This window comes from Artemia sp. Qi Xiang Cuo, chromosome 10 (genome assembly GCF_049724085.1).
Source record: "Artemia sp. Qi Xiang Cuo chromosome 10, ASM4972408v1, whole genome shotgun sequence".
Classification (NCBI taxonomy): Eukaryota; Metazoa; Arthropoda; class Branchiopoda; order Anostraca; family Artemiidae; genus Artemia; species Artemia sp. Qi Xiang Cuo.
Window position 1 is genome coordinate 51,567,205 of NC_142803.1, and position 14,308 is coordinate 51,581,512.

Here is a 14,308-nt window from a genome sequence, read left to right on the forward strand (position 1 = left end):
GATTAGCAATCCTAAAAATTTGAATTTTAGAAAGCTGCAGCTGACCAGCTAAATGGGGATGATTTACAGTAGATCTTTGCTTTATACCTGGTGTTTAGGTTTCTCCAGGGGGACAATGAGGTTTTCAGGAACAGACTTTTCTTCATTTCTGTTTTAATTAATCATCCGAAAAATTTGAATTTTAGAAAGCTAACAGCAATAGTCTTTCCTACATCTTCCACTTTTGCATCTGCAGTAAGCTTCCAGGCTTGATGCTTCTTTACAGCTTGAGACGACCGCATCTACTCCCCCTTCAGCCATCTTCCATCCATGGAGGAGTGGATCTGGAATGCTTGGCCGAGCCTGTACTGACGACAAGATTTTCCATGTAGTGAATATGGCTCTTCGTATGCATGGCTCGAAGGTGGCAGTCCTCACATCTTGTTTCTGGCACCAAATATAAGCCCTTACACTGGCCAGTGAATTGAATACGGCCTGTTTACCTTACATTTCGATGACCAGGCATTTTAATAGGTTGGAGACTTATATAAAAGCGTCGACAGAAAGCTTCCCTCCTGCATCCTCGATCCGCTCCGTCACAGACACCATTTCTGAGGCACAAGTTGGAAACGCCGCGGTGTTTAAGAAAGAAGCTTTCCCGAAGCCGAAGAAAAAGTTCGTTGTGTCACACCCTGACAGACAGTGCACGAACGGTAACATAATCTGCCCCTCTTTGGACAAGTGGACTCTATCCGCCAGCTCGTGTACTGGGATAATTTAAGCCGGGAACTTCAAGAAAAGTTCGTCCAGTCCCTCAGCTTGAAGCTCTTTAAAAAAATGAACAAAGGTTATTGCCACGTCTGTGTCATCGGCATGCACAACGATACTACAAGCATAACGGCTAGAGTATTTGCCATATGTCATAAGGCGCTGGTAAGCCTCTTCGTGGATGGAGGACAAGCATTCCTCGTAGTCACAGTGTTCTGGTAAAGTTGGACTACAGTCATGCTTGACCAGAGACACATTGAATCTCTCCTTGAACCTACCTGAGAGAAAAAGGTTGAGTTCGTTCGGAAGCTCCCAGGACCCATCTGCTCCCAGGTTTCATAAAAAATTTCTAGGAGCCGGCTTTTAGACGCTGAGCTTGCAAGTACGGCATCCCATTCTTCAATTGTGCTATGAGCGGAAATTTCGAGGTTTTCCCCTGTCCCTCGTCGGTGTCTGCGTGCTGATTTCAAAGAGATCGACTCTCCGATGTTCGTGAGCTTCCAAAACAGCCCGTCGTACCGATCTGTGACAATGTGGACTTGAGGAATACCCACTGGAAGATCATTAAGCAACGATAGAAGCAAATTTTTCCGCGAAGGATTTGACTGTTTCAAACCTGGCAGGCCGATATGACCTTATCTTGGACATTAGGTCAATGATGATGCGCACTGCAGCTGATGTTGTTTCGTTGGATTTCAAAGTCGCCGGCCAGCTGCAAGTCCTCCTTTTTTTCTTAGCCAGTTCAACAGCACAGCTTTGTTCCCCGTCCTCATTGTCCAGCCAGAGGATGTCTTGGTTGATTGTTGCGGAAGATGTTCAAAAATGGATGGAGAGAAAGGAAGAATCTCTTTTGTGAGGATCTTTGCAACTGCTTTCTCCTTTTCTTCGCTGTAGCTCAACTGACCAGTAATGATTCTCTTCAAGGATGTTAATTCAGAGGTCAGGATATCGGTTCTAGGGACAACCTTCACTTTCTAAGTTTTACTCTCTGAAGGGAAAATTTGGAGTGCAACCTTTTTCATATCTTCTTTTCTGTTGCACAGAAAGTCCTCAACCACCTCTTTTCCTTTTGTGGCTACGCAAGTAATATCACAAACAATCTTCTCATCGTCCACAACTTCTGACGTCACAATATTCACTAGGTCAAAGTCCACTCTGCTGAACGGATTGCCACATGTAGTGAAAATATCTCGAACTCTATCAAATCTGGAGGGCTATTCCTTTTTCCGGATTTGCATCCCATTTTTCCAGAAAGCGGATAGTCTGGATGCGCTATAACGTTAGTGACTTGAGGAGCAATGGTAAATAGTGAGACTCTTTACACACACAAAAAGGAAAGAGAAGACAGCCAAATATTGTCAGAGTATACCCCCTTTGCTTGACTATGCTTGAAAAAACCTGTACCACCTAAGCTAGCTCACAAAAGAGCCAAGCTCCTCGTAAAACCCCTCCCGTGGACACCCCTTCTATTTACTGAATAATAGTAAGACATAAGTTGCTTGTATCAGGGGGAGCTAATCTGCACCTTTACCCTGCTTTTAAACCGCTTAAGTAAGCCTCTAACTATCCTTTGACCCCAAAACTGGTGAGACTTTTAGCCTATGCATTATAAACTTATTTACCAAGGATTCTTGAAAGACGAGGCGAAACAATAAAAAGTGAAATACTGGTAAAAACAAACCTTTAAGGATCAAATAATAGAGTTAATTAGCTTTTTAAGCTTTTTACCATCAATTTGCACCTGTATGGCAGATGGCAGTAAACATAACCATAACAAAGCCACGAGAACGATGCAGTGTCATCTACTTAGCAATGAACAAGTTAAGTTTTAAATTTTTTACCATACATGATCGAGTCGAAACTTTAACCTCATATTAAACTATGAAGCGCACTTTGGTGGTTTCAATTTCCGAAATAAATGGAATCAGCATGTTCGAAAATATTGTTTCCAAAAGTCAGAACTCATGTATCAAAATGTTTTTTACAAATCGTTATTTGACGACTTTTTCAACTTTGGCTCCCCGACTATAAATGACTTGACCAAAATGAGGCGTAGAGTACCGTGGGTGAAATTTCTGAATTGTCGTGATACCAAGATCACTTGCTATCCGGTACTGACACCTAAGAACCCGTAAACTACACCCTAGTCGATGTTTTGAGCCATAGTTCTAACAAATTGATCATGTCCATTAAAATAACTGTTTATCTGCCTAAATAACACTGATTAGCTGGTGTTTACCTTTACTTTGACAGTATTATATCATCACTTCAGGGTCAATGACTTTCTATCTGTCCAGGAATGATTAGTTCTACCTGTTGTCACTTGATGAAAAAAAAAGTTCCCGCTAGGTAGCAGGTTACTAAACAAAATTCGTATTATCGGGTACACTGGCTAAAAAAGTTGCAGACCCCTCAGTCAAAATAATTTAAAATTTTATTCTTAGCCCAATGTGTTCGGAATTAAACAGGCTTTCTTTTTTAATATAAAAAAATATTACTTTATCTTGAAAAAATTTCGAGTTTTTAGCTTTTCTGTTAGAAATTTGTTGACAAAAATCTAAATTTTTTTAAATTGCAGTAAAAAATGTACTATTTTTTTTAAAAACAAAATCATATTCGTGTAGCCCCAAGTCTATTCTTTTGATTGATGTAAAAGTACGCTGGATTTGACTAATCTAATCTGTAAAAAAAAAAAAATTGAATCGTCGAACCCCATTATAGGCCAAATTTGGTGTTTTTGGCCTATATCTCAGAAACGCTCCAAAGGCGAACATGCGCCCTACGATATTCTTTTTCAGCGTGGTCGACTACCCTGGTATTCACCCTTAACATTTTTGTACCTTCCGGCATGGGTACTAATCGAAATAACCGAGATACAGAATCTGGCGCTCTGACTATTACTATTATCTACAGAAAATATGGTCGTTTCTCTGTAATATCTTCTCTATGAGCGGAAAAACCATCAAAAACTAACAAGCCTGACTTAATAAAATTGCCCAAACAGTTTCTTTAGTTTTTCGTATACTTTTTGGCGTCTTTGGCAATGTGGTAATGCAGGTTCTTGAAGCAACCTCATTGAATCAGAGTTATTTATTAACAAAATAATAATCTTAGTCATAGCTGAAGCCAGACTAAACGCCATTAGTTTTTTACAAGTAAAATAAGCAAATACACTGGTTTAAATTCGTAAAAATTCATATTGACAGTAAGGGCACAGAAGGATTCTTATGACGGCTGTCCTGTTTTTGAGTGGCGCCAGTCAGTTGTTTTGACGGGTTTTTGCACTTGCGTTGTAAGGGTGTTGTGACCGATGTCTTTCGGAGGAAATATCGCAATCGTTAAAAATTTGCTATGGCTCAAGTTCTTTAATGATCAATATTTTTTTTTTCAAAAAACTATCAGATTGAACAACACTGTTATATAGATACCACAATAAAATGATGGCCCTTCAACTCTGCACATGGTAACAAAAAACAAAACGTCCATTAAATTCAAAATAACCAAATACAAAAATTAATAAAATAAAATTAGGAGGCTCTACCCAAGAATTCAATTAAAATTTGTATTTACCAATTAAATTATTCTTTAAACTAATTTTATTATTAACCAGGAATTTATTCAAATCTACAAAACTACGAAATCTATTCTAATCATAGCGCTGCCTAAGTAAAGAACGATGTTGGCACAATGAGTTATTTTTTTTCATACCCAGGCACTTCGTATCGAAGGAGTTGTCGTAGAAACTTCGAAAAGGGCTCATTCGATTAGAAAATGGAGTGGCTATTGCCCTTTTTAATAGTCGAAAGTGATTGGAGGGCAACTAGCCCCCCCCCCCCACGCTGATCATTCCCCCAAACACATCCAATCAAAATTTGAGATAGCTATTTTGTTCAGCGTAGTTGATTTCCAGATAGAAAATATGTTTTTGAGGAGGACACACCCCAAAAACCCTCGGGGCAACGGTTTTAAGTTATGCCCTGAGGGAATGTAAGAACGATGTTAGCACAATGTGTTATTTATTATTTTTTCCTTTAGAGCAGGGCACTTCAAATGGAAGGGGTCGTCGTAGAAGCTTCAAAAGGAGCTCATTCGATTTGAAATCGATAATTCTAGTGCCCATTTTAATAGTCGAAAATGAGTGGAGGCCAACTAGCCCCCCCCCACGCCCATCCTTACCCCACAAACAACCCATCAAAAGATATGTTTTCATAGAAAATATGTTTTGGAGGAGAAAACTCCCCCATAATCCTCAAGGTAGGGGTTTTAGGTTATTCCCTGGGGACATATAAGGTTTTATAGAAGGCTTTTTCCTAGAAACTTCAAAATAGGCTCATTCGATTGGAAATTCAAAGGGCTAGTACCCTTTTTAATAATCGAAAGTGATTGTAGGGCAACTAGATCCCCCCCCCACGCCCATCATTCGCCCAAACACCTCCAATCAAAATTTGGAGATAGCCCATTTGTTCAGCGTAGTTGATTTCCCGATGAAAATATTTTTTTGAGGAGGACACTACCCTCAGGGCAAGGGTTTTAAGTTATGCCCTGGGGGTATATAAGGTTTTTATAGAAGGCGTTGTCGCAGAAACTTCAAAACAGGCTCATTCGATTGGAAATTCAACGGGCTAGTGCCCTTTTAATAGTCGAAAATGATTGGAGGCCAACTAGCCCCCCCCCACGCCCATCATTCCCCCAAACACATCCAATCAAAATTTCGAGAAAGTCATTTTGTTCAGCGTAGTTGATTTCCATGTAGAAAATATGTTTTTGAGGAGGACACTCCCCCAGAGCCCTCAGGGCATGGGTTTTAAGTTATGCCCTGGGGGCATCTAAGGTTCTTATAGAAGGCGTTGTCGTAGAAACTTCAAAACAAGCTCATTCAATTGGAAATTCAAAGGGCTAGTGTCCTTTTAATAGTCGAACGTGATTGGAGGGCAACTAGCCCCCCCCCCCCCCACGCCCATCATTCCCCCAAACACATCCAATAAAAATTTTGAGATAACCATTTTGTTCAGTGTAGTTGATTTCCAGATATAAAATATATATTTTTGAGGAGGACACTCCCCCACAACCCTCAGGGCAAGGGTTTTAATTTATGCCCTTGGGGCATATAAGGTTTTTATAGAAGGCGTTGTAGAAACTTCAAAAGGGGCTGATTCGATTGGAAATTCAAAGGGTAGTGCCCTTTTTAGTAGTCGAAAGTGATTGAAGGGCGACTAACGCCCCTCTCACGCCCACCATTTTTCCCAAACACATCCAATAAAGATTTTGATATAGCCATTTTATTCCATGCAGTTGAAAGTTCAGGAAATTATACCTTTGAGCAGGACACTCCCCCCACAGTCTTCAGGGCAAGGGTTATGAGTTATGCCCTGGGGGCATATACGGTTTTTATTGAAGTCTTTGTCGTAGAAACTTGAGAAAGGGCTCATTCGATTGGAAATTCAAAGGGCTAGTGCCCTTTTTAATAGTCGAAATTGATTTGAAGGCAACTAACCCCCCCCCTCTCATGCCCATATTTTCCCCAAACATATCCAATCAATATTTTAGATAGCCATTTTGTTCAACGTAATTGAAAGTTTTGTAAATTTGGTCTTTAAGAATGACAAGCCTTCCCCCCCCCCACAGCACTCAGGGCAAGGGTTGTAAGTTATGCCCTGGGGGCATATAAGGTTTTTATTGAAAGCGTAGAAACTTCAAAAGGGCTCATTCAATTGGAAATTGAAAGGGCTAGTGCCTATGTTAATAGTTGAAAGTGATTAGAGAGCGACTAACGCCCCTCGCACGCCCACAATTTTCCCAAACGCATCCAATCAAAATTTTGAGATATACATTTTGTTCAACGTAGTTGAAAGTTCTTGAAATAAGGTCTTTTAGGATGATAACCCCCTCAGAAATCCCAGTGCAAGGGTTGTAAGTTATGGCCTGGGGGCATATAAAGTTTATATAGAAAGTTGTTATAGAAATTTAAAAAGGGGCTCATTTGATTGGAAATTGAAATTGCCCTTTTTAATAGTCGAAAGTGAGTAGAGTAATTAACTCCTTTCTTACGCCCACCATTTCCCCAAAAAATTCAATCAAAGTTTAGAGATAGCCATTTGTTCAACGTAGTAGAAAGTTCTGGAAATTATGTATTTAAGGATGACAAACCCCCCAGATCCCCAAGGGCAAAGATTGTAAGTTCTGCCCTGGGGTCATATAAGGTTTTTATAGATAGATTTTTCGTAAAACTTCAAAAGGGGCTCATTCAATTCGAAATTGAGAGGGCTAGTGCCCTTTGTAATAGTCGAAAGTGATTGAAGGGTAACTAACTCACCTCTCACGCCCAACATTCCTCCATACACATCCAATCAAAATTTTCAGATAGCCATTTTGTTCAACGTAGTAGAAAGTTCTGGAAATTAGGTCTTTGAGAATGACACTCCTCCCCCAGCACTCAGGGCAAAGGTTGTAAGTTATGCCCTGGGGGCATATAAGATTTTTATAGAAAGCTTTGTCGTAGAAACTTCAAAAGGGCTTATTTCATTTAAAATTGAAATGGCTAGTGCCCTTTTTAATTGTCGAAATTGATTGAAAGGCAACTAATACTCCTGCCGCACCCCCCACTTCCCGAAACATATCCAATAAAAATTTTTTGATAACCATTTTTTCCACGCAGTTTAAAGTTCAGGAAATCATGCCTTTGAGCAGGACACTCCCCCCATAGTCTTTAGGGCAAGGGTTACAAGTTATGCCCTGGGGGCATATAAGTTTTTATTGAAATCTTATAAAATAGAATATTGAAAAGAATAGTCTTCATTCTTTGGGCTGACTAAACGAATCTGGAGAAGAACCCTCGAAGAATACAAGATGCAAAACCCTGTCGAAAATTTAGTCCGAAAGGAGGTGTTTCCGAAGCTATTGAAGCTCCTCTGGGATTAGCTGGCAAAGGATGACAATGCCAACCTTCAAAATGGGTTCACAGCATGCTTTGACAGAAAGCGTTGCATCGAAAAGATTCCTGATAGGCGATCAAATGACGAAATCCGTGAAGCAGTTGGTGATTCTCTCATAACTTCCTTTGAAAATAGGCTATTTGTCACTGTTGTTACTGGGTCACGTAAGGAAATAAAGCTTAACAAGGCTCCCGGAAAATCACTAGCTGAATCGAGCGACAGAGAAGATGAAGATCTTGAGGATTCAAGGACAAGTGAAGTGAAATCTGGCAAAGCTAAAATGAAGCCGAAACTAGGAAAGGGAGCTGAAAAAAAGTTACGAGAAGTCTTGAATCTTGATTGCTGTGTCATCTGACGACACATCAGGAAACTTGCCAGAAAAACTGTGCGACGATTCCAGTGAACTTAGTTAGGATGAAGGCCAGAACAGTGAACATGAGGGTGGTGACAATTCTACTTGTAAGAAGGATTCAGGTCTCCCAATTAAACTGTCTGACTTCTATGCTGTGTTCTATGAGAAAGATTTCTACATTGGGCAGACTTTCCAGATAAGGGGATGGTGAAGTTCAAATTTATGGAACGTGTGAGCAATGCTGACTTCAGTTACAACTGGCCCAAGAAAGGTGATGTCAGTGTTGTTGAAGAAAGATATGTTTTCGCTGGACGACTCGTTCGAAAAGGACATGACCCCTTCCAAATTGCAGGGCACCGTGAAGTTACAAAGTCATACAAAAAAACTTTGCAAAGAACACAAATTCTAGCCCCTGGTTTTCCGGGATTTTTCTGCAAGTTTTGTTTTTTGACATGATCTTAGTCTAATTTTCTGTATTTCTTTTTAATTTTGTTCAATATAAGGGACCTTTTTTACATTGAATCTTAGAGGGAAAAGTCTGTAAATAAGTGGTTGTTCAAACTTACCGAAAGCATGGCCAACTTTGAACAAATTAGGAAACTACATGAACAGTACATAAAATTAAATAACGTCGTTCAAAGTTGGACGAAGTGTGGGTAACTTTGAACACCATTTTCCAAAAAAATTCATGGCCATGTGGGAAGAGATAAAAAAAATACGTAACGTACACCCTCTTCAGCGGTCAGAATTGCATATGGAAATGTGTTTCTAAGTTATGTTACCATTTACAAAATTTATTGTGAAACAAAAGAAGAAAAAAAGGTACTTTTAGTTCAAAGTAACCCCGTTTAATGCCCTTTTTAATAGTCGAAAGTGATTGGAGGATAACTAGTCCCCCTTCAACGCCCACCCTCTCATTTACCCAATATGTGTAAAAACTAAATGGTGTCTGAAGATTAAAAAAAAATGCACTGTGTTAATGCTAATTACCAATAAGGTATTTTAGTCATTCCAAGAACGTTTGAGGTTATTATTTTCAAATTTTTGGGTCTACTTCTGCTCTTGAAATTTAACCAATCCAAAATAGCGTAAGTGTATCCAAGCTATCAAATAAAGTAAACAGATTTTTTTTGGGAATAGTATCAAGTTTTCTATTTCAGGTCAACTAGAGGAGGTATGAAACTAAATTAAACACTACTATTTGTGTCCAGATTTTTAAAAGGGTGTATGTTGTTAAAAATTGTTGAAAATTTTTATCCAGCGCACAAATAGCAGGTCAAACTATAAAGTCTTAAAAAAAGGAAAGATTTAAAGTATTATTTTCTTTTTCCCTGAAAAGACTAGTCAATATAAAACGAACAGAAATTAATTAAAAAAACTTTCCGCAAAATAAGTTTTCAAAGAAAAGTAAGAACTCCCTTAAACCAAAAATGAGCAAAAATGAAATAATCTACCAAGTGTGAAACTACCACAAATCGGTAGCGAAAAACAAATGAAATCCAAAACGAATATAAATTACATTAAATAACCGAGTCAAACTCAAAACGGGCAGAAATTAACATGAGTAGGGCTTAAAACCCCTATGCCTTCCCAAGGCCAGAACATAATTTGCACTTTGCTGAAAAAAATACAAATGAATGTGAACTCTCAGCTCAATATTTATATACTGATATTTAGTAATCAAAATGTTAATATTATTTTATTTATTAAAGTTATGAAAGTAAAAACATTTATATTTTGATCAATCCAATGATCAATCAAATGTTCAATAATTAACATAAAAACTGCAATACTTGGAAAAATGTTTTACTTTAGGTTTTATTATTTTTATAAATTTTATTAGTTTCGTATTAATTTAATTTCATTTTAGGCTTATATTTAGGTTTTTTATTTTAGACTATTTTAGGTTTTTAAATTTACTAACTGTTGGATTCTGTAGCAGGTTTTCTGTTGACCATGAGCAAGGTAATAACAGACATTGCAAACATCCGTTGTTAAAGCTTTAGTACTACAGCATATTGCATTTGAGAGTGAGAGTTATTTTAGGATACAATTTATTCAGAAGAGCCTGAAAAAAAGCGAGACACTATAATCGATAATATTTTGTTAATCTACGTTCCAGCTTTAAAAATGGTAAAGACTAATCTTACTCTTCTTAGGCTAAACTCCTTTCAATTATATCCATTTAATTTTGACTTATTCTAGGACATCGCATCGTGTGTTTCATCAGAGAAGGATTCCGAACTTATGCTGAGGACTAATACACAACAATCTCCTCCTGGGCCCATCAACCCAATGAAAAGACGAGCAGTGTTTTTGCAAAAATATGGACCTCACTCCTCCACCAACAGTCCGCCTTCTGATGACATCGAAGAGGAGAATTTTTCTCTATCAAAATCTGTGGGTGGAAAGGGTGTCAAAAGTAAGAAAGTACGTATTCGGGCTTCTAATGGAAGTATAGCCACTTCCAATATAAAACAGGCCGTGACTCCACTATCGCAAGAATCTGTTAAAAGTGATTGTTTGAAAAAAAGCTCTGAAAACGTCACCGCTTCAAAGAACCATAAGCAATCGAAAGATTTTGTTCTAATTCCGATGCCTCCCCCTCCTCTTACGCCTAAAAGTGCTGCAAGAAACCTCAGACAAAGAAAAACTCCGCTAAGTGTTAAATCGTCATCTGCTTCTCCTTCTTCGAAATCAAAAGCAGTTGTGCCAATTGTGCAGAAGAAAAGTGTTCAACTGGTTGACTATAGTGACACAGAAACGTCTGTATTATCTTTAACCAGTCGTGATACATCTTCGTCAAACTCCCGAAGTTCTCTTTCAGGAAGAAGAAGAAGAAAAAGTTGTATTCCTTCTTCACTTAAGAAAAAACCAATAAAAATCAATTCTGGTGATTGCAACTCAAGTAATAGCAGCGTAAACAGTATTTTTAATAACAAAGCGAAGGATAAAGGAAGTAAAAAGATAACAGCCTCATTGACAGAGACAGAGAAAACCGATTTTAATAAAAATATAAAAGCAAAGAATTTCATTGGATTATTAACTGATGATAATGAAAACGGTAAGAAAAGTGTGTTACATAGTATAGAGCTTGTTGATGAAGAAACAGAAAGTCGGCGTTCAAGGTGTTCAGCCGAGAATGTTTTGCTGGTAAAGGAGAACGAAAATGAGACTGCTATTCAGAGCAGAACCAACTTAACAGAAAGTAATATTGATAAGATCGAGAATAGTGCTACTCTTCGCAGCTTTTCTAAAACTGCTGGACACAGTAAGCAAGGAAACAATGAAGTATTTAACCTTAAAGAGTCATTTACTGTCATAGACAATAGGGCAAATTATATTCCGAAAATTCTGGCTTCAACAAAAAGAATGAATGGAAAAGTATCTTGCAACAACATCATTGGTGAAAATGATGCAACTTGCAACATTGAAGATAAAAGTGGTAAAGATCAAAATCGAAGTGAAGACTATGTGCGTTCGGACGAGTCTATTGTCGGCAGCTCTAAATCAAAAGTTTCACGAACAAGGCTTAGTAAACGTAATGCGAATAATTTGGATTTAACAAATATCATACCTGATATCCCCTCTCAAGATAATAGCAATTTATCATCAGAGAGACGAGTTACTCGTTCTATCCGTAAAAATTTTGATAACATACAAAAGGATAGTGACATTCATGAGGAAGATATCTCTGAAATGGTTACTAATATTTCCCCTGATGAGCAAACCACAGTTATAGAAAAGAGGAGGCTAATCGTAGGTATCACTGAGGCGTCAGTAAGTGCTCAGAGTAATGGTAAACGTAAAGAATTTCCAGTATGTTCAACTGAAGATAGAAGTTGTAACAGCATGATTTCTAAACAGAAAATAAAAGATAAATCAAGCGACTCCTTTCAAGCCAAAGAAAATGGTGATCAAGCAGTAAAAACACCTTCTGGAGTATGGAAAGTTGATAGAAATAGAGGTTCAGTACTAGAAAACCGTGACGCAGAGGATAATGACATGGAAAAAAGACATGTGAGGAAAGAGTGTAGCTCTAGTGAAGTTACTGTTTCTGTCAATAGTGAGACGGGAGCTGTTTCGCTATCTCAAAAGTATAAGAGAGTCACTTCTGTGCTGAAACTGAAGAATGACTTGACTTCTCCAAAGTATCGACCCCGTGTTTCCGAACTCAATGACATATCACAACTCTCGCTGTTAGATGAAACAATACTTTCTGACAGTTCTGGGAAACGCATTACTAGGTCACGTCTTCGTGCAGCCTGCACACCCGTTGCGGCTTTGAAGCCTTCTTCCCTTTCTTTGTCAACTTCTGCATCAGTGTTTCCAAATGAAACGTCTAACCAGTCCGTAGACTCAATTAGTGTTGTGTCAGATGCTCCAACTCAAATTTTCACTAGTGTTAACTCTCGTAAAGCAAATAATAAGGGAGGTCTTACGAATATGTCAGAATGTGCTAAAAACGGGGTTGTAAGAACCGCAAGTAGCACACCAAACGGAGTAGTTCCCCCACAACCACAAGAACTTAGCGATTTATTTTCACCAATTCAGTCTAGTAGTAAGAACGTCGGTGCTGCTATCCAAAGTAATTGTGTGAAAGTGAATGATGAAGCAAATTCGAATCAATTGTTTACTCCCCAAAATTTTGAGAATTGCGTGCGACAAGCAGTAACATTGATATTGTCCACGTTTATCCCAAATTTAGCTGTGTCTCAGGGACAACCAAACACAGAGCAGAGACCAGCTTCCAGTGCGGAAAGTTTAAACGCTCAGCAACAACACATAGTTCCATCAAATTTAGCTTGGTCAAATCTTCTACTCCAAACTCCGTTTTTTACTCCAGGTAGTATATCAAATTTAGTAAGTGGGAATGGCTTAGGCCATCAGCCAATTCCGAGTTTGCCCACCATGCTATTGCCTTCAGTTTTCACTCAGGGTGAAACAAATAAAAAAGAAGAACTTATTTCTTCATCTGCTAAGCAGAATAAAAAGTTAGAAGAGAGCCCAGAAAAAAGTGGAACACCTGTTTACACTGAATCTTTTGCAAAAAAGAAGAAGCTTAGCCATAGCCCATTGCCTGTCATTACTAAAAAGCGTAACAGCACTAAAGTCAAAGCTGGTTCAAGTCTAAAACATAATAAAGAAACTCTGCAAAAACTTGCGGAAGAAAAAGAGCCTCGATCACATGCAATACAACGTTTACGACCTGCCGCTGTGAAGAAGCAGAAACCCGAAATTGAAATGTCACCAGTGCTTAATCGAAAACAAGTAAAGCTTATTGATCCGGAAAACTCCATGGCTGACCTATTGAAAAGACATTCTAACTCTCTTCTAAAGAAAAAAAGAATTGTTGGTGTATCTTCTACCTCTTTTTCAGGTTCTAAGAAAAAGAATTTAAATGGAACCTCCCCCCAACTATATGAAGATAACATCAAAGAGCATGGGCGGATACATACCCGCAATCAGGATCTATCTAGTGATGTTGAAGTGTCAAAGCTGAGGAGAAACAGTGACAAAGAAAAAAGTTGGAGTGCATTCAGAAACCAACCTATAGATCAAAGCATTTTAGATACTATAAATAGATTTAAACAGCCTCTGGATTAAGTAAAATACGATGGTGTCTCTCACCATAAAAGTTTAGCTAAAATTGCTACTGAAGAAAAGCCTTTTTCGCCAACTGTTACTGTTAAGAAAAGTATGCAACGTCAAAAAGTCTCCCGTGCAAATCGACAAGTTGACTTAGAAAGTCCTATTTTGTCCTATAATGCATCTAACAATAATAGTACGACTCTAAGATCTGAAGGGTCAGCAATGGTAAAGAAGAAATCAGGTGAAAACCCTCAGTTTCAAACACCGATTTTTAAGACAAAGTCACTTTCACTAAAAGTGTCAAGCGGAAGTCCACAAGATTGCTTAAAAAGTCCCATTATAAGCTCTAACACATTTGATGACGACAGTGGAGCTCCCAGATCTACAGAGTTAACCTTAGTAAGGAATAAATCAGCTGGAACACTTGAGTTTGAAATTCCCATTGTTGAGAAAAGATCGCTGCCCTCTGAAGTTTCAAATAAAAGTCAGCAAGAAAGTCCTATATTAATCTCTAATGTATCCAGCTATAATACGTCTTTAAGATCAAGAAGGTCAGCCTTAATAAAGATTAAATCAGCCTTAAAACGTGAAAAGTCGATTGGTAAGAAAAGGCCGCTTGCTCCAAAAACCGTAAATGAAACTGGACAAGTTGAGTTGGAAAGCTCTCTGTTCAGTTCCAAGTATG

The 14,308-nt window shown here is 38.3% G+C and overlaps 1 protein-coding gene across 1 annotated transcript in view; it reads left to right on the plus strand.

Moving 5' to 3' along the window:
- The window catches only part of LOC148947863 (uncharacterized), a 57,485-nt gene extending 43,847 nt beyond the window's left edge, over positions 1 to 13,638 (plus strand). The window contains exon 5 of the mRNA XM_089096026.1: positions 10,237 to 13,638. Within this exon, the coding sequence (XP_088952152.1) occupies positions 10,237 to 13,638 (3,402 nt within the window). The remainder of the gene's footprint in view (positions 1 to 10,236) is intronic.
- The last annotated feature ends 670 nt before the right edge of the window (positions 13,639 to 14,308 follow it).